This window comes from Ovis canadensis, chromosome X (assembly GCF_042477335.2).
Source record: "Ovis canadensis isolate MfBH-ARS-UI-01 breed Bighorn chromosome X, ARS-UI_OviCan_v2, whole genome shotgun sequence".
NCBI lineage: Eukaryota > Metazoa > Chordata > Mammalia > Artiodactyla > Bovidae > Ovis > Ovis canadensis.
Window position 1 is genome coordinate 115,795,141 of NC_091727.1, and position 26,006 is coordinate 115,821,146.

The 26,006-nt window shown below is 46.1% G+C and overlaps 1 protein-coding gene across 12 annotated transcripts in view; it reads right to left on the reverse strand.

The window, feature by feature from the left end:
* Positions 1-24,813, reverse strand: part of ZNF280C (zinc finger protein 280C) — a 73,141-nt gene extending 48,328 nt beyond the window's left edge. For 2 of the 12 annotated variants that reach the window (XM_070290817.1, XM_070290809.1), the window contains exons 1-3: positions 24,610-24,811; positions 16,225-16,270; positions 16,055-16,108 (exon numbers count right to left, since the gene is read on the reverse strand). In XM_070290817.1, the coding sequence (XP_070146918.1) occupies positions 16,055-16,085 (31 nt within the window). In that variant the 5' untranslated portion in view covers positions 16,086-16,108; positions 16,225-16,270; positions 24,610-24,811. Of the gene's footprint in view, positions 1-16,054; positions 16,109-16,224; positions 18,313-23,711; positions 23,848-24,609 lie in introns of those variants that run through there. The other 10 variants (XM_070290819.1, XM_070290812.1, XM_070290814.1 and 7 more) reach the window with 9 other exon arrangements.
* Between the last annotated feature and the right edge of the window lie 1,193 nt (positions 24,814-26,006).

Genomic DNA, 26,006 nt, shown 5'->3' on the forward strand with positions numbered 1-26,006 from the left:
TTAAGATGTACTTTACCAAGGCTAATAGCAATTATTGAACTGACATTTTAAAAGTCAGAAATGGTAACAAAACTATGAAACTCAGAACCCAATCTCTAAGATCTAAAACTAGTAAAATTAAGCTAGCTAGGAAGATAATGGATGACAGTATTTAGTGGCTAATTTTAGGAACAATCAAATCCAATCAAAGTGAGTTTTAATTTTATTGCTAGAATACAATTATATTCACAAAAAGAGTGTACCTAACTAACTCTTATCTGAACAAAAACCCAGATACTTCTGTATTATAACAAAAGGGGGATAAACTGAGAAGCAGCACCAACAGGTGAGAGAGATACTAGGAAAACTGAATCAGATTCAGGGATACTAGGCACAGGGCAATACAGAGATGAAGTGCTGGAACAAAATAAGTGAGGCTTATTCCATCCTAATATAGCATTTCTCACTTGAAGAAACTAAGTAAAGAACATATTGTGGGTACCACCAGTCTGTAAGTACTGACCAATCACAAAGACCTACCAGGAAGCACCTTAGTGTTTCATTTTTAAATACTGGACAGACACCCAATAAGCACCAGAAGTATGATTAAAATCTGCAATGTGAAAGACCGAAGCAATAAAACAGATCAAAGGATATTAAAACACAAGTAATACTGAAGACAAGAAAAAATATTAGAGATTATAATTAACATTTTAAAGATGTAAGACAAGAATGCTATAAAAATTAATATTCACAAAGCTAAAAGATTTAAAACAAAATAGCCAAAATTCAGTGAAGAAAAACAAAGTGCCAAAATTGAGTAAATATCCCATGCCGTCGGCGCACGCACATACGGTGCAATGCTAAATTGCTTCAATCATGTCCAACTCTTTGTGACCCTATGGACAGTAGTCTCCCAGGTTCCTCTGTCCCAGGGACGCTCCAGGCAAGAATACTGGAGGGGGTTGCCTTGCCTGCCTCCAGGGTCTCTTTCCAGCGGCTCCCACAGTGTAGGCGGATTCACTGCTGAGCCACCCGGGAAGCCCCAAATATCCCATAAGTTTAACTAAAAGACAAAAAATATACCTATACTAAATAAAGAAGAAAAATTTGCGATAAATCAATTTCAAAACTACAACTCACCTAATAGAAGTCCCCAGAAAGAAAAACAGAAAAAGGACAGGGAATATAATAAAAGGAAAAATACAAGAAAAAAATTCCCAGTTCTAAAGGACATAAATTCTCCAGATAAAAGGACCCACTAGCACCTAGCACAATAATCAAGAAAAAACCTACAGTAGACGGACAAGTCATGAAATTTCAACATGCTGGAGATAAACAGAATATCCTAAAATCTGAGAGAGGAGAAATTTAGAAAAACGATTTCAAAAATCTTAGTGAAAATAATTTTTCAATTTAGCATTCTATACCCAGACACAATTTTTGTCAAGCATAAAATTATACATTCTTTCATCAAGAAAAAAAAATAGATTAGCAGCGAGGAGTTGCTCCACTCCGTCCTGGCAGGAAGCAACACATTGGTGTCTCAGGTCTTGCTGATGTAGCACAAGATTCCCGTGATGAACCTGTCAGACAGCAAGGCCTACTACTTCAGCCCGTCGCTGACCACGTAGAAGCTAGTCTCTGACAAATAGGACTCACTGCGCCAGTGTGCAGACTTGAGGAGCTGCCTGCCTGCCAGTCCAGGACGCCATGCTGTACTCCCGACCGTTAGCCACAGGCCAGGGCCGCGCCGCCACCTGCTGGGGAGTCAGGCGGCCTAGCTCTTCTCCGTGCCTTACATGGGGCTGCAAGAGACCACCCTAGCCTACCTGGACAGTCAGGTCACAGTCACGCTAATCCTCCGCTCCACCCATGAGTACTGCCACTGGCTCTGTTAAGACCAATATGTCCTCTAACGACGAACCGCCTCTCCACGTGATTCCTGCTCTCGCACGTTACGTGATCTCGCACGGTACGTTCTCTCTCGCGGTATCTCCGCTCCCCCGCTACCCGCCCCCCATCTCGTGGTACCCCTGCTCTCCCAATAGCACCAATGGCCTATGCGCACGATGGCCCTTTACACGGTACCGCCCCTACATGTGGTACCCGCTCTCACACACTACGTCCTCACTCACGGTACCCACCTCTCTCACAGTACACCCCATTTTGTGGAAATGCCACTGGCTCTGCTATGCGTAATACGTCCTCACGCGGTAACGCCTCTACAATTGGTTCCCGCTCTCGCACTGTACGTTCTCTCGCGGTATCTCCTCTCTCGCGCTACCCCTCTCCCCACCTCACGGTACATCCCTCTCACAATAGCACCACTGGCCTATGCGCAAAATGTCCCCTCACACGATACTGCCTAATGCCGTACCTGCTCTCGCATGCTACGTTCTCCCTCAGGGTACCCACCTCCTTCACAGATCATCCCTCTTTTGTGGTACCGCCATTGGCTCTGCTATGAGCAGTATGTCCTCTCACGTGGTAACGCCTCTACAATTGGTTCATGCTCTCGCACGGTACGTTCTCTCTCGCGATATCTCCTCTCGTGCGCTACCCCTCCCCCCACCTCACGGTACCCCACCCCCCCACAATAGCACCACTGGCCAATGTGCAGGATGTTCCCTCACGCAATAGTGCCTCTACATGTGGTACCCGCTCTCACGTGCTATGTCCTCCCTCGGGGTACCCACCTCTCTCACAACACACGCCTCCTTGGTGATACCTCCATTGGCTCTGCTATGCGCAGTATGTCCTCTCACGTGGTAATGGCCTCTACAATTGGTTCGTGCTCTCGCACGGTACGTTCTCTCTCGCGGGATCGCCTCTCTCGCACTACGCCTAACTCACTCGCGCTACCCGTCCCTCCCTCGCGCTACCCCTCCTCCCACCTCGCGGTATTCCCCCCTCTCGCAATAGCACCACTGGCCTATGCGCACGATGTCCTCTCACACGATACTGCCTCTACATGCAGTACCCGCTCTCGCATGCTACGTCCTCCCTCGGGGTACCCACCTCTCTCACAGCACACCCCTCTTTTGTGATACCGCCATTGGCTCTGCTATGCGCAGTATGTCCTCTCACGTGGTAATGCCTCTACAATTGGTTCGTGCTCTCGCACGGTACGTTCTCTCTCGCGATATCTCTTTCGTGCACTACCCCTCCCCCCACCTCGCAGTACCTCCTCTCGCAATAGCACCACTGGCCTATGTGCCGGATGTCCTCTAACTAGGTACTGCCTCTACATGCAGTACCCGCTATCCCATGCTACGTCCTCTCTCGGGGTACCCACCTCTATCACAGCGCACCCCTCTTTTTTGATACCACCATGGCTCTGCTATACGCAGTATGTCCTCTCATGTGGTAATGCCTCTACAATTGGTTCGTGTTCTCGCACGGTATGTTCTCTCGCGTGGTATCTCCTCTCTGGCGCTACGCCTCCCTCCCTCGCTCTACCCCTCCCTTTTTCGCGCTTCCCCTCCTCCCACCTCATGCTATGCTCCCCCGCTTTCAATAGCACCACTGGTCTATGCGCAGGATGTCCTCTCACATGATACTGCCTCTACATGCAGTACCCGCTCTCCCGTGCTTCATCCTCTCTCGGGTTACCCACCTCTCTCACAGCACACCCCTCTTTTGTGGTACCGCCATTGGCTCTGCTATGCACAGTATGTCCTCTCACGTGGTAACGCCTCTACAATTGGTTCGTGTTCTCACACGGTACGTTCTCTCGCGATATCTCCTCCCGTGCGTACCCCTCCCCCCACCTCGTGGTATTCCCCTCTCGCAATAGCACCACTAGCCTATGCGCACGATGTCCTCTCACACGATACTGCCTCTATATGCCGTACCCGCTCTCCCATGCTACGTCCTCCCTTGGGGTACCCACCTCTCTCACAGCACACCACTCTTTTGTGGTACCGCCATTGGCTCTGCTATGCGCAGTATGTCCTCACGTAACGACACTACAATTGGTTCGTGCTCTCGCACGGTACGTTCTCTCTCGCGATATCTCCTCTTGTGCACTACCCCTCCCCCCACCTCGCGGTACCCCCTCTTGCACTACCACCACTGGCTTATGCACACGATGTCCTCTCACATGATACTGCCTCTACATGCGGTACCTGCTCTCGCGTGCTCTGTCCTCTCTCGGGGTTCCCACCTCTCTCACAGCACACCCCTCTTTTGTGATACCGCCATTGGCTCTGCTATGCGCAGTATGTCCTCTCACTTGGTAATGCCTCTACAATTGATTTGCGCTCTCGCATGGTACGTTCTCTCTCGCGATATCTCCTCTTGTGAGCTACACCTCCCTCACTCGCGCTGCCCCCCCCCCCCCGCTCCCCGTCGCAAGAGCACCACTGGCCTATGCGCACAATGTCCTCTCACACGATACTGCCTCTACATGCGGTACCCGCTCTCCCATGCTACGTCCTCCCTCGCGGTACCCACCTCTCTCACAGCACACCCCTCTTTTGTGGTACCGCCACTGGCTCTGCTATGCGCAGTATGTCCTCACGTGGTAACGCCTCTACAATTGGTTCGTGCTCTCGCACGGTACGTTCTCTCGCGATATCTCCTCTCGTGCGCTATCCCTCCTCCCACTTCACGGTACCCCCCTCTCGCAATAGCACCACAGGCCTATGCGCACGACGTCCTCTCACACGATACTGCCTCTACATGCGCTACCCGCTCTCACATGCTACGTCCTCCTTCGGGGTACCCACCTCTCTCACAGCACACCCCTCTTTTGTGATACCGCCATTGGCTCTGCTATGCGCAGTATGTCCTCTCACGTGGTAACGGCCTCTACAATTGGTTCGTGCTCTCGCACGGTACGTTCTCTCTCGTGGTATCGCCTCTCTCGCACTACGCCTAACTCACTCGCGCTACCCGTCCCTCCCTCGCGCTACCCGTCCCTCCCTCGCGCTACCCCTCCTCCCACCTCGCGGTACTCCCCCCTCTCGCAATAGCACCACTGGCCTATGCGCACGACGTCCTCTCACACGATACTGCCTCTACATGCGGTACCCGCTCTCGCATGCTACGTCCTCCCTCGGGGTACCCACCTCTCTCACAGCACACCCCTCTTTTGTGGAGCCGCCATTGGCTCTGCTATGCGCAGTATATCCTCTCACGTGGTAAGGCCTCTACAATTGGTTCGTGCTCTCACACGGTACGTTCTCTCGCGATATCTCCTCTCATGCGTACCCCCCCCCCCCCGCAATAGCACCACTGGCCTATGCGCACGATGTCCTCTCACACGATACTGCCTCTATATGTGGTACCTGCTCTCCCATGGCTACGTCCCGCCTTGGGGTACCCACCTCTCTCACAGCACACCACTCTTTCGTGGTGCCGCCATTGGCTCTGCTATGCGCAGTATGTCCTCACGTGGTAACGCCTCTACAATTGGTTCGTGCTCTCGCACGTTACGTTCTCTCGCGATATCTCCTCTCGTGCACTACTCCTCCCCCCACCGCGCGGTACCCCCTCTCGCACTACCACCACGGGCTTATGCGCACGATGTCCTCTCACATGATACTGCCTCTATATGTGGTACCCGCTCTCGCATGCTCTGTTCTCTCTCGGGGTACCCACCTCTCTCACAGCACAGCCCTCTTTTGTGATACCGCCATTGGCTCTGCAATGTGCACTATGTCCTCTCACTTGGTAATGCCGCTACAATTGGTTTGCGCTCTAGCACGGTACGTTCTCTCTTGCGGTATCTCCTCTCGTGAGCTACACCTCCCTCCCTCGCGCTACCCCCCGCCCCCCGTCGCAAGAGCACCACTGGCCATTGGTGCACGATGTCCTCTCACACGATACTGCCTCTACATGCAGTACCCGCTCTCCCATGCTACATCCTCCCTCGGGGTACCCACCTCTCTCACAGCACACCCCTCTTTTGTGGTACCGCCATTGGCTCTGCTATGCGCAGTATGTCCTCTCACGTGGTAACAGCCTCTACAATTGGTTCGTGCTCGTGCACGGTACGTTCTCGCTCGCGATATCTCCTCTCTCGCACTACGCCTAACTCACTCGGGCTACCCCTCCTCCCACCTCACGGTACTCCCCCCTCTCGCAATAGCAACATTGGCCTATGCACACAATGTCCTCTCACACGATACTGCCTCTACATGCAGTACCCGCTCTCCCAGGCTCCGTCTTCTCTCGGGGTACCCACCTCTCTCACAGCACACCCCTCTTTTGTGGTACCGCCATTGGCTCTGCTATGCGCAGTATGTCCTCTCACGTGGTAACGCCTCCACAATAGGTTCGAGCTCTCGCATGGTATGTTCTCTCTCGCGATATCTCCTCTCGTGCCCTAACCCTCCCCCCACCTCGCAGTACACCCCTCTCGCAATAGCACCACTGGCCTATGTGCACGAAGTCCTCACACGATACTGCCTCTACATGCAGTACCTGCTCTCCCATGCTACGTCGTCCCTCGGGGTACCCACCTCTCTCACAGCACACCCCTCTTTTCTGGTACCGCCATTGGCTCTGCTATGTGCAGTATGTCCTCTCACGTAGTAACGCCACTACAATTGCTTCGCGCTCTCACACCGTACGTTCTCTCTCGCGATATCTCCTCTCGTGCACTACCCCTCCGCCCACCTCGCGGTACCCTCTCTCGCAATACCCCACTGGCCTATGCGCACGATGTCCTCTCACACGATACTGCCTCTACATGCAGTACCCGCTCTCCCATGCTACGTCCTCCCTCGGGGTACACACCTCTCTCATAGCACACCCCTCTTCTGTGGTACCGCCATTGGCTCTGCTATGTGCAGTATGTCCTCTCACTTGGTAATGCCTCTACAATTGGTTTGCGCTCTCGCACGGTACGTTCTCTCGCGATATCTCCTCTCGTGCCCTATCCCTCCTCCCACTTCACGGTACCCCCCTCTCGCAATAGCACCACTAGCCTATGCGCAGGATGTCCTCTCACTAGGTACTGCCTCTACATGCGGTACCCGCTCTCCCATGCTACATCCTCCCTCGCGGTACCCACCTGTCTCACAGCACACCCCTCTTTTGTGGTACCGCCATTGCCTCTGCTATGCGCAGTATGTCCTCTCACGTGGTAACGCCTCTACAATTGGTTCATGCTCTCGCACGGTACGTTCTCTCGCGATATCTCCTCTCGTGCCCTATCCCTTCTCCCACTTCACGGTACCCTCGTCTCGCAATAGCACCACAGGCCTATGCGCACAACGTCCTCTCACACGATACTGCCTCTACATGCGGTACCCGCTCTCGCATGCTACGTCCTCCCTCGGGGTACCCACCTCTCTCACAGCACACCCCTCTTTTGTGATACCGCCATTGGCTCTGCTATGCGCAGTATGTCCTCTCACGTGGTAATACCTCTACAATTGGTTCGCGCTCTCGCATGGTACGTTCTCTCTCGCGATATCTCTTTCGTGCACTACCCCTCCCCCCACCTCGCAGTACCCCCTCTCGCAATAGCACCACTGGCCTATGTGCCGGATGTCCTCTAACTAGGTACTGCTTCTACATGCGGTACCCCCTCTCCCATGCTACGTCCTCTTTCGGGGTACCCACCTCTATCACAGCACACCCCTTTTTGATACCGCCATGGCTCTGCTATGCGCAGTATGTCCTCTCACGTGGTAATGCCTCTACAATTGGTTCGTGCTCTCGCACGGTATGTTCTCTCGCGTGGTATCTCCTCTCGGGCGCTACGCCTCCCTCCCTCGCTCTACCACTCCCTCTTTCGCGCTTCCCCTAAACCCACCTCGTGCTATGCTCCCCCGCTTGCAATAGCACCACTGGCCTATGCGCAGGATGTCCTCTCACATGATACTGCCTCTACATGCAGTACCTGCTATCGCGTGCTACGGCCTCCCTTGGGGTACCCACCTCTCTCACAGCACACCTCTCTTTTGTGGTACCGCCATTGGCTCTGCTATGCGCAATATGTCCTCTCACGTGGTAACGCCTCTACAATTGGTTCGTGCTCTCGCACGGTACATTCTCTCTCGCGATATCTCCTCCCGTGCACTACCCCTCCCCCCACCTCACGGTACCCTCTCTCGCAATACCATCACTGGCCTATGCGCACGATGTCCTCTCACACAATACTGCCTCTACATGCAGTACCCGCTCTCCCGTGCTTCATCCTCTCTCGGGTTACCCACCTCTCTCACAGCACACCCCTCTTTTGTGATACCGCCATTGGCTCTGCTATGCGCAGTATGTCCTCTCACGTGGTAATGCCTCTACAATTGGTTCGTGCTCTCGCACGGTACGTTCTCTCTCGCGATATCTCTTTCGTGCACTACCCCTCCCCCCACCTCGCAGTACCTCCTCTCGCAATAGCACCACTGGCCTATGTGCCGGATGTCCTCTAACTAGGTACTGCCTCTACATGCAGTACCCGCTATCCCATGCTACGTCCTCTCTCGGGGTACCCACCTCTATCACAGCGCACCCCTCTTTTTTGATACCACCATGGCTCTGCTATACGCAGTATGTCCTCTCATGTGGTAATGCCTCTACAATTGGTTCGTGTTCTCGCACGGTATGTTCTCTCGCGTGGTATCTCCTCTCTGGCGCTACGCCTCCCTCCCTCGCTCTACCCCTCCCTTTTTCGCGCCTCCCCTCCTCCCACCTCGTGCTATGCTCCCCCGCTTTCAATAGCACCACTGGTCTATGCGCAGGATGTCCTCTCACATGATACTGCCTCTACATGCAGTACCCGCTCTCCCGTGCTTCATCCTCTCTCGGGTTACCCACCTCTCTCACAGCACACCCCTCTTTTGTGGTACCGCCATTGGCTCTGCTATGCGCAGTATGTCCTCTCACGTGGTAACGCCTCTACAATTGGTTCGTGTTCTCACACGGTACGTTCTCTCGCGATATCTCCTCCCGTGCGTACCCCTCCCCCCACCTCGTGGTATTCCCCTCTCGCAATAGCACCACTAGCCTATGCGCACGATGTCCTCTCACACGATACTGCCTCTATATGCCGTACCCGCTCTCCCATGCTACGTCCTCCCTTGGGGTACCCACCTCTCTCACAGCACACCACTCTTTTGTGGTACCGCCATTGGCTCTGCTATGCGCAGTATGTCCTCACGTAACGCCACTACAATTGGTTCGTGCTCTCGCATGGTACGTTCTCTCTCGCGATATCTCCTCTTGTGCACTACCCCTCCCCCCACCTCGCGGTACCCCCTCTTGCACTACCACCACTGGCTTATGCACACGATGTCCTCTCACATGATACTGCCTCTACATGCGGTACCTGCTCTCGCGTGCTCTGTCCTCTCTCGGGGTTCCCACCTCTCTCACAGCACACCCCTCTTTTCTGATACCGACATTGGCTCTGCTATGTGCAGTATGTCCTCTCACTTGGAATTGCCTCTACAATTGATTTGCGCTCTCGCATGGTACGTTCTCTCTCGCGATATCTCCTCTTGTGAGCTACACCTCCCTCGCTCGCGCTGCCCCCCCCCCCCGCTCCCCGTCGCAAGAGCACCACTGGCCTATGCGCACAATGTCCTCTCACACGATACTGCCTCTACATGCGGTACCCGCTCTCCCATGCTACGTCCTCCCTCGCGGTACCCACCTCTCTCACAGCACACCCCTCTTTTGTGGTACCGCCACTGGCTCTGCTATGCGCAGTATGTCCTCACGTGGTAACGCCTCTACAATTGGTTCGTGCTCTCGCACGGTACGTTCTCTCGCGATATCTCCTCTCGTGCGCTATCCCTCCTCCCACTTCACGGTACCCCCCTCTCGCAATAGCACCACAGGCCTATGCGCACGACGTCCTCTCACACGATACTGCCTCTACATGCGCTACCCGCTCTCGCATGCTACGTCCTCCTTCGGGGTACCCACCTCTCTCACAGCACACCCCTCTTTTGTGATACCGCCATTGGCTCTGCTATGCGCAGTATGTCCTCTCACGTGGTAATGGCCTCTACAATTGGTTCGTGCTCTCGCACGGTACGTTCTCTCTCGTGGTATCGCCTCTCTCGCACTACGCCTAACTCACTCGCGCTACCCGTCCCTCCCTCGCGCTACCCCTCCTCCCACCTCGCGGTACTCCCCCCTCTCGCAATAGCACCACTGGCCTATGCGCACAATGTCCTCTCACACGATACTGCCTCTACATGCGGTACCCGCTCTCGCATGCTACGTCCTCCCTCGGGGTACCCACCTCTCTCACAGCACACCCCTCTTTTGTGATACCGCCATTGGCTCTGCTATGCGCAGTATGTCCTCTCACGTGGTAATGCCTCTACAATTGGTTCGCGCTCTCGCACGGTACGTTCTCTCTCGCGATATCTCTTTCGTGCACTACCCCTCCCCCCACCTCGCAGTACCCCCTCTCACAATCGCACCACTGGCCTATGTGCCGGATGTCCTCTAACTAGGTACTGCCTCTACATGTGGTACCCCCTCTCCCATGCTACGTCCTCTCTCGGGGTATCCACCTCTAATCACAGCGCACCCCTCTTTTTTGATACCACCATGGCTCTGCTATGCGCAGTATGTCCTCTCATGTGGTAATGCCTCTACAATTGGTTCGTGCTCTCGCACGGTATGTTCTCTCGCGTGGTATCTCCTCTCTGGCGCTACGCCTCCCTCCCTCGCTCTACCCCTCCCTCTTTCGCGCTTCCCCTCCCTCTTTCGCGCTTCCCCTCCTCCCACCTCGTGCTATGCTCCCCCACTTGCAATAGCACCACTGGCCTATGCGCAGGATGTCCTCTCACATGATACTGCCTCTACATGCAGTACCTGCTATCGCGTGCTACGGCCTCCCTTGGGGTACCCACCTCTCTCACAGCACACCTCTCTTTTGTGGTACCGCCTTTGGCTCTGCTATGCGCAGTATGTCCTCTCACGTGGTAACGCCTCTACAATTGGTTCGTGCTCTTGCACGGTACATTCTCTCTCGCGATATCTCCTCTCATGCGCTACCCCTCCCCCCACCTCGCGGTACCCCGCCTCTCGCAATACCACTACTGGCCTATGTGCACAATGTCCTCTCACACGATACTGCCTCTACATGCAGTACTCGCTCTCCCGTGCTTCATCCTCTCTCGGGTTACCCACCTCTCTCACAGCACACCCCTCTTTTGTGGTACCGCCAGTGACTCTGCTATGCGCAGTATGTCCTCTCACATGGTAACGCCTCTACAATTGGTTCACGCTCTTGCACGGTACGTTCTCTCTCGCGGTATCTCCTCTGTTCCACTATGCCTAACTCACTCGCGCTACCCCTCCCTCCATCACAGACCCCTCCTCCCACCTCGCAGTACTCCCCCCTCTTGCAATAGCACCACTGGCCTATGCGCAGGATGTCCTCTCACTAGGTACTGCCTCTACATGCAGTACCCGCTCTCACGTGCTACGTCCTCTCTCGGGGTACCCACCTCTATCATAGCACACCCCTCTTTTTTGATACCGCCATTGGCTCTGCTATGCCCAGTATGTCCTCTCATGTGGTAGTGCCTCTACAATTGGTTCACGCTCTCCCACGGTACGTTCTCTCTCACGGTATCTCCTCTCTCGTGCTACGCCTCCCTCCCTCGTGCTACCCCTCCTCCCACCTCGTGGTATGCCCCCACCCCTTGCAATAGCACCACTGGCCTATGTGCAGGATGTCCTCTCACACGATACTGCCTCTACATGCGGTACCCACTCTCGCATGCTACATCCTCCCTCGGAGTACCCACCTCTCTCACAGCACTGCCCTCTTTTGTGGTACCTCCATTGGCTCTGCTATGCGCAGTATGTCCTCTCACGTGGTAACGGCCTCTACAATTGGTTCGCGCTCTCGCACGGTACGTTCTCTCGCGCGGTATCTCCTCTCTCACGCTACGCCTCCCTCTCTCGCGCTACGCCTCCCTCTCTCGCGCTACGCCTCCCTCCCTCGCACTACGCCTCCCTCCCTCGCGCTACCCCTCCCCCCCTCCCTCGCGGTACCCCCACCTTCGCAATAGCACCACTGGCCTATGCACACGATGTCCTCTCACACGATACTGCCTCTACATGCGGTACCTGCTCTCGCCTGCCCTGTCCTCTCTCGGGGTACCCACCTCTCTCACAGCACACCCCTCTTTTGTGGTACCGCCATTGGCTCTGCTATGAGCAGTATGTCCTCTCACGTGGTAATGCCTCTACAATAGTTTCGTGCTCTCGCACCGTACGTTCTCTCTCGTGGTATCTCCGCTCTTGTGCTACCCCTCCCCCCACCTTGCGGTACCCCCCCCTCTCAGAATACCATCACTGGCCTATGTGCAGGATGTCCTCTCACACGGTACTGCCTCTACATGCGCTACCCTCTTTCTCGTGCTACGTCCTCTCTCGGTGTACCCACCTCTCTTGCAATACACCCCTCTTTTGCGGTACTGCCATTGGCTCTGCTATGCGCAATATCTCCTCTCACAAGGTAACGCCTCTACAATTGGTTCGTGCTCTCGCATGGTATGTTCTCTCTCGTGGTATCTCCTCTTGTGCGCTACCCCTCTCCCACCTCGCACTATCCCTTTCCCTCTCACACTACCCCTTCCCCCCTCGCAGTACCCCCTCTCTTGCAGTAGCACCACTGGCCTATGCGCATGATGTTCTCTCTCTCGGTACTGCTTCCACACGCAGTACCTGCTCTCGCAGTACCCACCTCTCTCGTAGTACACCCTTCTTGTGGTACTTCCACTGGCTCCGCTATGCACGGTTATGTGCTCTCATACAGTAACGCCTCTACACATGGTTCTTGCTTTCGCACAGTACATTCTCTCTCGTGGTATCTCCTATCTTGTGGTACCCCTCCCTCCCTCTCGTGGTACCCCCTCTCTCGCGGTACCTCCTCTTGCGCACATTACCTCGTGAGCAAAAGGTTTGAATACCAACTCCCGGAAATAGTGCAAGGACTTACTGGGGCTGGAACACACTTCCACTGAAGTCAGTGGGAGTCCACAGAACTTCTGCTTCCAGCACCTGTTCACTGAGTTCCAGGAGAAGCTCAATCTCCTTATGGACAAGTAGCCTGCCCACTTCCTCCGCATACACCAAGGGCAGGGCTCTACTGACCACCGAGGCCACAGGAAGTGGGCTGTCCTGCACAGTGCCCCTGTCCTAGGCAGCTCTGCCCACAACTCTTCCCTCCTTCCAGGGCTTGGAGTGGAGTTGGGTCTCTGCCCTGCTGCCCCCAGACCAATGATGCATGCCCAAGCCTGCTGTCTCCAGCACAGCCCCAGGCAGACCCAGCATAGATATCATCAGGGGTGCCAGGCTGCTTCAGCTATGATGAATGAGCCATTTGTGAAGAAAAAAACCCCAAGACATTAAGGGATTATGTAGACTAACCTGAGGCCTATGTAAGTGAAAGTCGCTCAGTTGTGTCTGACTCTTTGCAACCCCACAGACTGTACAGTCCATGGGATTCTCCAGGCCAGAATACTGGAGTGGGTAGCCTATTCCTTCTCCAGAGGATCTTCCTGACCCAGGAATCGAACTGGTATCTCCTGCATTGCAGGCGGATTCTTAATGAACTGAGCTATCAGGGAAGTCCCTATGTAAAAGGAAAGCCTATTCCAGCACACAGGCTATTTTTGTACTAGAATTTGCTAACTTGTAATACAGTCAATAATCAGGATTTCCCTATATAATCAGGATTTCCCTATAAGTCACTTGGACATTGGGCTTCCCTGTGGCTCGGATGCTAAAGAATCCACCTACAATGTAGGAGGCCCGGGTTCAATCCCTGGGTTGGGAAGATCCCCTGGAGGAGGGCATGGCAACCCACTCCAGTATTCTTGCCTGGAGAATCCTCAGGGACAGAGAAGCCTGGTGAGCTACAGTCCATGGTGTCACAAAGAGTTGGACTGGACTGAGCAACTAAGCACATCACTTGGACATTGGTCACTTGTAAGAAATTTAAACTCTAATTATGACAGCTTCATTGAAAAAATAATTGTACTGAAATTAACTTGTCTATCTTCATTTGGTTTTAGCTTTTAAGTGTAAAAAGAGACTGTTTTGGGGGGATGGGGCAGAGGGTGGGTGATTTCTTTCATAATTGTGAAATAAATGGACACGCATTAGATAGTAAAAAAAAAAATAAAGGCCAGCAACATCACACAAAATTTACCTCCCATTCACCCTTATTTTCTTAGGAAGACCATATCAAAATATGAGACTTAAGGAGGAAAACAATGGAATGCAGAAAACATGACATTCAACACAATCAAAGACAAAAGAAAGTCCCAGGGCAATAGCTGTTTTAAGTCTAGAGAGCAACCAGCCAGAGTAGAAGTGAACATTACTCCCAGGAGGAATGTCTCTAGGAGACCAAACACATGCACACACGCACATGCACACATACACACAATCAAATTGTTAGATTATCCGACAAGTTTTACCATGTAGAAAATCAAGTTAAGAGGTGCCAGAAGGGTGTGAGAGGACTTGGCTATAGATTCTAGTAAAATTTAGTGAATTTTAAAAACCAAAAAAATTTAATTTGAGGCTACATCAGCAAACAATGTTATGTGGGCATCACAATAAAAACATCAAATATGATTTCACTAGAAATTGAGAAATAACTACATTGGGAGATGCTTATTAGGTGGTGAAGTGTAAGAAAATTAAAATCCTGCTATTCCTTGATGGAAAAATCATTAGATAACGGCAAAAACTGATCTAACAACTAAACTATTGAAAGTGGATGTTGTGAGGAAAAAAAACAAAACGGAGTACAGAGGCCTAGTATGTACACCTCCTCTATTGCTTGCTCTCTCACTCTTAGCTAGATATATGGAGCGAGATGTGGATGGGATGACAACTCTGAAAAAATAAAAACAAAACAAACTAATAACTCCAGGGTTCTGACTTAGATGATGATATCCTTATTTAAAATTAGATAATGCTATTTAAAATTTATCTTTCATTTATTTTTTAATCTAATTGATTTTATTTATTTGGCTGCACTGGGTCTTCATTGTTGCACATGGGCTTTCTCTAGTTGTGGTGAGCGGGCTTCTCACTTTGGTGGCTTCACTTGTGGCAGAGCATGGGCTCTAGAGGGCCCAGGCTTCAACAGTTTGGGTGAGCCAGCTTTGCTGTCCCCATTTTCCTGGACCAGGGATCGAACCTGTGTCCCCTGCATTGGCAAATGGATTCTTAACTACTGGACCACCAGGGAAGTCCCTTGCTGTTTCTTTTTTAAATTTATTTATTTTTAATAGAAGGATAATTGCTTTATAATATTGGTTTCTTTTCTGCCATTCATCACTGTACATGTCTAACTCCAAAGTAAGCTCCTTGAGAGTAAAGAACATAGTTTCTTCTTCCTTTATATTTCCTCCTACACACAGCAGTCTATTGGATATGCAGTAAGCACTTAACATATGGAAATATAAGGGCTAAGAAACTAGGCAAAGTCAGGGAATGCCAAATTTAAAAAAAATGAGAGACCCATGTATACTGATAATAAAAAAAATTATATCTGTGTTAATACGATGGTCTTAATATACAGATACATAGGTCTTCCACATTCTTATTAACTGGGTATCACTATCACTATATTCAAGATAGATTGATAGTAAATCAATCAAGATAGATTGATGAGTAAAAAATTTTAAGGGCATGTAATAGTATATATAGTATGATCTTATTTAGAAATAATTTATATTTGTGTCTACACATAGAAATACGTCTGTAATTATGTATACTGGAGATGAGGAAGAAACACCTCATTCCTATTTTACTGACATTTTTATTGTATGTAGTTCTTTTTTTACTATAGTATTACTACAGTCCTGGAAGAGGAAATGGCAACCCACTCCAGTATTCTTGTCTGGAGAATACCATGGACAGGGGAGCCTGGCAGGCTACAGTCCATGGGGTCGCAAAGAGTCAGATACAACCTAGCAACTACACAGATTACTACAATAAATTTAAGAGGTTTTTTGTGTTTTTTTTTCAATATGCCCACCTCCGTCTCTCTCACATTTTCTCATGAAGCAAGATTATCAATACATGAGCCAAGTACACTAGTATCACTTGCAGCAGCAATACTTACTTTTTGGTTGAAAAGAGGTGTCGTCGTCCATCAAGTTGCAGAGTCACCTAAGCACTAACACATGACATCAATCAATTTTATGAGTCACTTTAAGTAACACCAAATATATTGAAACGTGATATTTGGGTTTCAAAAATCTCTGGGTATCATTTCAGTTTCCAGAAACTCACCATGTGACTTCAGACAAGGTAGCAAGTTAGGTCTTAGTTTTCTGCCCTATAAAGTAAAGACACTTACTATTAGGGTGGATTTGTTAAATGTTCACACGTCAAATATTTTTCTCTATAAACAGTTTACCTTTAGAGTTTGATATATACATACTACTCACTTTTCGTAACTGGTTCATTCCTGAATGAATGAAAATGTTTTAAATAAAATCCTGAATGTAAATAGCATTTATTACTTGAAATCTGACAAATTATTTAATTACAAATAATTTTTGAAAGGTATCCTATAAAAATGAGTAATCACCCTGTAATACATGTTTTAGTAAATCTGAGTTTGAAATTCTAAGTAACGTTAATTTTTAACTGCTATTCTTCACATTTCAGAAATAATATTATTTTAAAAAGGCATTCAAAAGAAACTTTTAGGCCTTTTTTTGGTTTCTTACCAATGCTAACTGAAAGGAACAGAAAACTAATTGGACACATTTTATCATAATTAATTCATTAAAAAAATTACTCATTGCCTTCTGCACTCAATGTAATGTGCTTAATTCTAGAGGAAAAATTGATAGATAAATCATAGTACTTACTTTCACAAGTTTATAACCTAAAGTCTATGTTTCTTTGGGCATTTTAAAATATTCAAACATTTTCAAAAAACATTTAAATTGCTTTTTTAAAACAATAACTTCTATTCTGAATTCTCATGCACATACCATATTTTTTACATACAAGATAAGCATGCTTAAAAAATTTTCAGCTATTTAAAAAAGTTAAACTTAAACATCAATAATCTAAAGTATTAAGATAAACAGTTAACTGAGTCTCCACATATTTCTTTATCCTCAGACTAGCAACAGCAAGCTTTCTTGCTTCTTCCAATTCCAAATCATTCCCTTTAATCATTAGATCAAGGGAAAAAAAAAAACTAACTCCAGAAGAAGTTACTGGTAGAAATGTCTGAATTACCATTATAAAATTCTCTAGTGAATTCTGTACTTAAATGTCCCTAGTTCTGAGGTGCGGCTACTGAAACCTCTGAACTGAATTATTTGAATAGTTATTGCTTGTCCCTAAACTAGAATTAAGGTTAATGCATATGTCAAGCAGATAGATTCATGACAATTCTTGCTCAGCATTAAGGACCTACTGCTATGAAGAATAGAAAGTATTTTTTAAGAGTCACCACTGTACAGCCTTTGAAATTCAAATAGAACCCTTTTATTAAATGATCGTAAACAACATTGTTTGGCACAAAAGGTCTACATTAGTACTAAATGCACAAGTAGTCTATATAAACAAGTCATATCTATTGCCTATGACTACAGAGATAGCTTTTGAGGCCAAGAGCAGCCACCAAGGAGCCTCAATCAGTATGTTCATAAACACTCTCAGATGCCATTAGGATCATAACTTTAGTCTAAAGCTATGTTACCCAATAAAGCAGTTAAGCCTCCCCAAAACGATCACCACAAAAAAACTCTCAGATCATCACTTCAGAGCTTTGGTGGCAAGGCAAAGAATTTTATGAGAAATTAAGTCATTTGTTAGAGAAATGGAATACCTAGAAAAATATGTAAGGAGTATCTTAGCATTCCTATAATAGCAACTCCAAAGGGTCTCCCTGTTCTGCAACCCACAGTTGACACCAAAATAAGAAGAGAACTCTCCACCTCAGCTACTGACTCAGGTAGGGATGCTGCTGCTGCTGCTGCTGCTAAGTCGCTTCAGTCATATCCGACTCTGTGCGACCCCATAGACGGCAGCCCACCAGGGCTGCAGCCCACCAGCTCACCAGAATCCCATCCCTGGGATTCTCCAGTTAAGAATACCAGAGTGGGTTGCCATTTCCTTCTCCAATGGATGAAAGTGAAAAGTGAAAGTGAAGTTGCTCAGTCGTGTCTGATTCCTAGCAACCCCATGGACTGCAGCGTACCAGGCTCCTCCATCCACAGGATTTTCCAGGCAAGAGTATTGGAGTGGGTTGCCATTGCCTTCTCCATCAGGTGGGAGTACTATGCCCAAATTCAATAGACTGGTCTCATGTGGGGGAAAATGAATTTCAAGTAACTGACTAATGAAAGACCTCTTGGAGCATAATCCATTCAGTTTTTGGAGACTGCATGTATAAATAATTATATATATATATATATATATATATATCTTGTTTCAGCTCTTATACATCTAAAATTCAGCTATTTTTTAAGAGTTAATTCTACAAAAATTAAAAAAAAATCTGTGGATTAAAAGAATTACAATAGTAAATTGTATGTTATGTGCTTTTACAAGATGAAATACTTGAAAATATTAAGATGCCATTTCATACTCACTAGGATGGTTGTGACTAAAAAGAACAGATTAATAACGTGTTGGCCAGCATATGGAGAAACTGGAACCTTCATATATTGCTGGTAAGAATATAAAATGATGCAGACACTGTGGGAAAAACTTTGGCAGTCACAAACTTAAGACTTAAAATTAACATTTGCTCTTGTTTCCTTAGCTAAGTCGTGTCCAAATCTTTGCGACCCCGTCGACTGCAGCACACCAGGCTTCCCTGTCCTTCACTATCTCCCTGAGTTTGCTCAAATCCATGTCCACTGAGTCAGCGATGCTATCTAACCATCTCATTCTCTGCTCCCCTCTTCTCCCTTTTCCCCCTAAACAGTATGAAAAGGCAAAAAGTTAACACATAACCTAGCAATTCCACTCCTAGCAAGAAAGAATTGAACACATTTGTCCACACAAAAACATATAGATGAACATTCATAGCAGTACTATTGATAATAGCAAAAAAGTAAATGACACAAATGCCTGATTAATGGAGAAACAAAATGTGATATACCTATACAAGGGAATAATATGGTCATAGAAAGAATGAAGTACTGGTACATACTACAAAATGGATGGATGGATCTTGAGATTATACTAACTGAAGGAAGCTAGAAACACTACATATTATATGATTTCATTTATATGAAATCTCCAGAAATGGAAAATTCATAAAAACAGAAAGTGGAGTAGTGGTTGCTTACAGCTGGGAGGATTGGGGGGTAAATGAGTGACTCCTAATGGATATGAGGTTTCTTCACAGGGTGATGAAAATGTTTTAAAATTGATTGTGGTGATAACTGCACAGCACTGTGGATGTACTAAAATCACTGAATTGTACACTTCAAATGGGTGAATTGTACACTATGTGAATTATAGCTGAATAAAGCTGTTAGGCATATAATAAGCTGATAGGATATAGGCCTGGTGGTGATGGAAATCACTACATGGAGAATGACTACCTAAGACAGACACCAACAAAGAAGCAAAGCCATAAAATTACAGAGTAGAGAGACAGGAGGTAGAACAGGGAGACATTCAAGTTCTGATGTGACACGTGTATATATATTGCAAAATGATCACCAGAGTAAGTCTAATTAACATTTATCACTACAGTTGTTGTGTGTGTGTGTGTGATGAGATCTTTTAAGAGCTACTCTCTTGCAGTAGCGCGTGTGCTCAGTTGTTTCTGATTCTTTTCAACCCCATGGACTGCAGCCTGCCAGGCTCCTCTGTCACGGAATTTTTCAGGCAAGAATACAGGAATGGGTTGCCACTTCCTACTCCAGGGGATCTTCTCCACCCACTTATTGAACCTGCATCTCCTGCATTGGCAGGCGGATTCTTTTACCACTGGGAAGCCCCTGCTCTCTTAGCAACTTTCAAATACCCAGCACAGTCTTATTAATAGTAGTCACACCACACTATATTACATCCCCAGGACTTGTTCTGTAATTAGAAGTTTGTACCTTTTGGCCACCTCCACCCAATTTTGTCCTCCCCTCCCCCAATCTGTGTTCTGTATCTATGAAGTGTGCGTATGTTTTAAAGATTCCACACATTATGACTTAGCATAATGCCCTAAAGGTCCATTCATGTTGTTGCAAATGGCAGGATTTCCTTCATTTTAATAGCTCAATAATATTCCATGGAATAATGTGGAATAATATTCCATATTTTCTCTATTCGTTCATCTAAAGATGGACACTTAGATTTTTCCATGTCTTGGTTATTACAATAATAACATTATAATAATGCCGCAGTGAACATGGGGGTGCAGATATCTTTTTGAGTTAGTGTTTTTGTGTCCTCTGGGTAAACACTCAGAAGTTGAATTGGTTTATTATATCAGTACTCATGTTTTTGTCTATATTTACTACTGCATTGTCATCAAGTACCATTACTTTTACTGCTGGTACCTAATAAAAGAACAGAGAGAAAGAATATCTAAATGATGTATTTGTACTAAATAAAAGGAAAAGTAACAGTTTGTACAGAGAAATGAAGGTACTGAAAAAGTTTAAATAGAAAAATCTTGCTACTGCCTAGGTAGATAGGAATTATGGGTGTGAAAAACTCAATTGAAGTAGTTAGTGACTTTGTTTCACCAAAGTGTATTATTCAGTGTTGTAAGGTTGATTTGAATAGCATTGATTTTGCAGTCCTGATTATTTTATGACTGTACAAGAATTCTAAGAATATTTAAATACTTGAAGTAAGAGGGTATCTGTGAAAATGTTTTCCTTATAATAGGAATTAAGTGGTATTGTACTGAAATCCAAGAAACACTGTATTATACCTTGGTTTATTAGACAACTTCACTGGCACCTAAAAACAATTCAAACTCTCAAACCAGATCTTAGGAACAAATCATATATAATTTAGAAGAAAAACATAGACTCATCATCTTGTCTTTGTCCAAGTTTTTATATTGTAGAAGTTATTTTTTGAAAGCCTAAACACAGGTATATTTTGAGTCTATGTACATTTTGAGCAGATCTTTAATAATTTTACTATTTCTTCCCTAATTTAAGTTTTCAACTTGTATCTCAGTTTACTTTAATAATTCATCTATATGTAGAAAACAGCTACTTGACATTAAGATTTAAAATCATTAGCATAATATTTTGCAAAGCTTGTCTATATTTTAAAACATTTTAACATTAGCTTTTGATATGGACCACCATTCTAATAAAATATACTTTCTACAAAGTAATTTTTATATCATATTCAGAGTAAAGATTTTATCTATAAGGAGATGTTTTTATTGCAATTCATATGTAAAAGATACAACCTGGAGAAAAGACTAGTGCATAGTGGACCTTTCAAAGCCAAATTATATAACAAATACTTCATTGAAGTTTCATAAGATATTATATAATCACTAATTTCTAAAGTAACTTCAAGAAGTATATATTGTTAATTCACATTTTATAGGAGTAAAACTAAACCACTAGGGAAAATATCAAGTAAAGATATGGAGCACAATCATGGGAACACTATACACAGGAACTGAACAACTGAGTGGGAATTTGAAGTCTACTACTTTCTGGTTGCCAAACCTATAGGATATTTAATTGATCTCTTTGAACTTAGCTTTTCTATCTGTAAAATAAAAACAGTAATACCTTCCTTGCAACACTACTGGAAGATTAAATAAAGCACATGAAAAATTATTATACAGTAATTTGCCTTATTTTGCTCAACATTTCCTTCTTTACTAAAAGTCATACAAGTTGATGAATATAAGCACTAAAAAGAAACAAAAATTCTAGTCCATGTATAGAACTGTTAAAATATTGTCACAAATAACGCCAGATTAGTAGTTCTCAAACTTTTTATCTCAGGCCCACTCTTCATTCTTAAAACTTGCTGATGACTCCAATGAGCTTTTTGTTTATGTGGATTATATCTATTTATACTTACCATATTAGAACTTGAAACTGAGGAAAAAATTAAATATATATTAACAAAATAATAAAAAGCCCATCACATGCCCATATAAATAAATTAAAATAACTTTTCAAAAACAAAAAAAATCTAATAAGAATGACACTGATTTACATTTTTGCAAATGTCTTTAGGATCTGTCCTAATAAAAAGACAATTGGATACTTTTAGCAATTTCTGAAATGTATTTTTTGTTTTTCTAAGAACATACAAAGGAGTATACCATGTCTTATTAATACTTATCTAATGAAACTGGTTTCACTATTTTTTATTCTTATGCAATTATTTCTAAAATGACTTAAAATACAAAAAATGAAAGAAAAATAGTACATTGGACCCAGATGGTATGTAGGGATGGCTACTTTTCTTGATATACGGTTATTAAAAACACTTCTTAAAAGAAAACTGCTTTGCAAGGAATGAATTAAAAAGGCCTAGATAAACTTTTGATACAAATCATACAGAAAACCAAGTCCTTCTTGAGTCACTATTTAAAACCACCTGACTGAAAATCATGTATATTTTAAGTCCTTCTCTGAAGCAAAAAGAAAAATATTCAGGGTTACATATTTGGTGAATATGTGAAATACTTCTGACCTTCAAAAAAGCACCTTTGAAATAAAACATTTTCAATATAAATATCCAATAAATATCTTATTTGTCACTAAAACTATGGGTTATTTTCTATTTACAAAAATTGCTAATCATTTAGGTATTTTCCCTGTATAATAAGAACAACAGAAATATTTGGGTATGGTTCTAAATGCTCTCCTGAATAAAGAAAACAAATTGAAGAGAAGAGGAGGTACAGAAATATATATCCATTCCCCTACTTTCTTTTTCCACTAAAAAAGCTGTTACCAAGGAGTAAAACCCTAGGCTGAAAAAATTAGATTGAACTAGAAAACTGAACTGATGAAAATGGGTTGAAGAGGAGAAGGTGAAATTTGGACCCCTTCAACATAGGACTTTTTTCAAAATTTCAACATACTTGGAAATAATATTATTTTAATACTAAAAAGTTGAAAAGATATGAATTTTTTTTCAAACTTTTACTGAATAGCTGATTTACAATGTTGTTTTGATATGAAGTCTTAAATATTTTAAATATAAAAGAAAAAAAATGGAAAAATGCTACCTATATGTTTTAGGTGAGTCTACTTGCTTTTCCTCCTTAACCACTTCACTCTCACAAAAAGTGGATCATAATATAGTGGACTGAGCATTGGCTAAGGAGTCAGAAGACCTAGGTTCAAGAATTGGTTCTATCACTCTTAACCACAGGACTAAGGGTAAAATCTCCTTGAGGTTGTTTCCTCAACTTCAAAACAGTTCTATCAACACCCTGCAGCCCACCTCAAAGGAGGTGATAGCAATGAAATGTATAAATGCAAGATACAACTGTAGTGGGATTTGTACCAATGTTAACACATCAAGGGCACACAGCCTTAATTTTATAAGCAAATTGGTGTCTTCATAGGCTTAGTAAAGTTTCTGCTTAAGGAGACAATTTGAATTTTCACTGTAACCTCCCCCCCCCCCAAAGCAGGACACATCACAAATGCTAAGACGAGAATTTTGTGGTTAAAACTCTACTTCTCAGTTTTAATTTTATGTTTAATGGCACTAAAAGACATTAAAAATCACTGTTCAAACCTGAAAATAATAAAAGCAAAATTTAAGTTCACAGATTAAAAAAAAAAAAACACACCTAAAAAATCCTTGCAAACAAAGAGAACTCCTTGGATGTAGAAGAAGCTAGTTCACTTGACACTTTCTTCTCCGATCTCTCCTTTTAAAATAGCATTAAAACTTGAGATAAGTTAAGAGGAACTCCCTCCGTGTCTAGAGAAAGATAAAACCTCAGTATGAGATAATTTTTCCGTCTCATTAAGTAAAACCTGCAACGATCACAGTTAAAAAATTGTGTCTCTAACTCCACGTTTCTCCTCAGGGCTCTTCTCCTCTAGACAATAACGGAATGGAGCACGATTTCTACGAAGGAGAGAGGTTCCTTTGGCAAGAACAAGGGTGTAAGCACTGAATGACCAGTAACCTGGGTGGGGGGAGTCAGCACAGAAAGGAGGGGCCCAAGGGGGGCAGGAGCCAGAAAGTTCGGGACCCTCTCTCCCCTCTATTCCCAACACTGAAGAGCCTTGAGGGTGGGCGGGTCTCGCCAAACATCGGCATCATATGTACAAAAGACCAAAGGGAGTTGCCTGCAGAAAGAAAAGCCAAAACCAGGCTGGGACAGACCGACACTTAGGCCCCCGAAGGTGAGGAGGGAGCAGCAGCAACCCGCGCGTCTCCGACCTGAGGGTGACCAAACGCTGTCGGCCTGAGGGTGGCCAAACGCTGCCGCCAAGCAACTACCTTTCCGAGATGCCTCCCCCTCCGGGCTGGCGCAAGATGGTGGCCCACCCGCCACCGCGCCAAGTCCGTCCCCTCCCCCGCACCCTGGGCCATCCTGGCGATCTATGCCAGCATCCAGACCCTCGACCCAGTCCTCATAGCCGGGCCACCTAAACTGCCCCCAGAGCAAAGTGGCCACAGCCTCGCGGGAGAGCCCCTGCCTGCTTCCGCGCGGCGCAGGCGGGGGACACTTACCGCGAGCGGGGCAGGTCAGCCTGACTGGGACTCGGAGGAGGAGAAAGAGGAGGAGGGAAGGGAGGAGCGCGAAAACATTAGGCGGCGACTGCAGCCACAGCGACGGCCCGCGGCGGCTCTCAGAGCGGAATGAGTGTCTCAGAAGAGGGCAGAAGTATATAACTAAGCGCGCTGCCTCATGGGTAGACGCCAGCTTCTCCCCCCGCCCCCCAAACATCCGGGTTTCTTTTCTAATTGACCAGGGAGGGCGGGCGCAGACATGTGCAAGGCTTTACACATTCTCGAAGTCAGCGATCCGCTGCTTGTGGGTGGTGGGCCGTGGGTCACAAGCCGTGGGTCAGGGCGAGGGCCTGGGGCTGAAGCAGATCACTTCGGTCAGCCCACTGTCCAACCCACATTGCAAATAGGAAATCAGGGCTGTGCATCAGACTGAGCACGTGGAAACGTGAATTCTAGGTCTTCCCAGTGTGTAGGAGCTGGATACTCCAGTCTGAAAAATACTGTACCCAAGAAGTGAAGACATAAACCAGTTGAGTAAGAGGAATAATTATTTAAGTAATTAACTAAATTTGTTTTTAAAATGTGATTTTGGTTGCATCTCTCAGTTATTCCTGTCATATAGATGTCTGTGATAATTAAAGTGTTAAGAAAAACACTTTCCAAGATTCTGCTTGCAGAAACATATTCTAAACAATGTATAACAGTATAGAAAGTTTCCTCTCCCAATTTTCCTCACAAGGTCTATGACACTAGTGGTCATCCTCCCAAGAGTTACCAAGACTTAAAACCTTGCCTCAATAGTTAAGGAACTACTATGCATGTAAGTTCAATCAGCCACTGAACTGTACCAATTCTTCTATTTGAGCAACTGTCTTCTTTCTCACCTATACTGCTCTTTGCTACTGGTTCTGATAATAAGCTTTACAAGGAAAGACAGAAAGTAATCAAAATAACCAGCATGGAAAGTTTAAAGTTCCAGAATCTTAAAGTATTCATGGTTGTTCCCACCTCTTTTTCTAAAACTTTAAATTTATTTTTTAATTGAGGGATAACTGCTTTACAGAATTTTTTGGTTTCTGCCAAATATCAACATGAATTAGCCATGGGCTTCCCTGGTGACTCAGCTGGTAAAGAATACGTCTTCAATGTGGAAGACCTGGATTTGATCCCTGGGTTGGGAAGATCGCCTGGAGAGGGGAAAGGCTAGCCACTCAGCCTGGAGAATTCCATGGACTGTATAGTCCATGGGGTCTCAAAGAGTCGGACAGGACTGAGCAACTTTCACTTCACTCCCTGGTGACTCAAACAGTAAACAATCTGCCTGCAATGCAGGAGACCTGGAAGATCCCCTGGAGAAGGGAATGGCAACTCACAGCAGTATTCTTGCCTGGAGAATT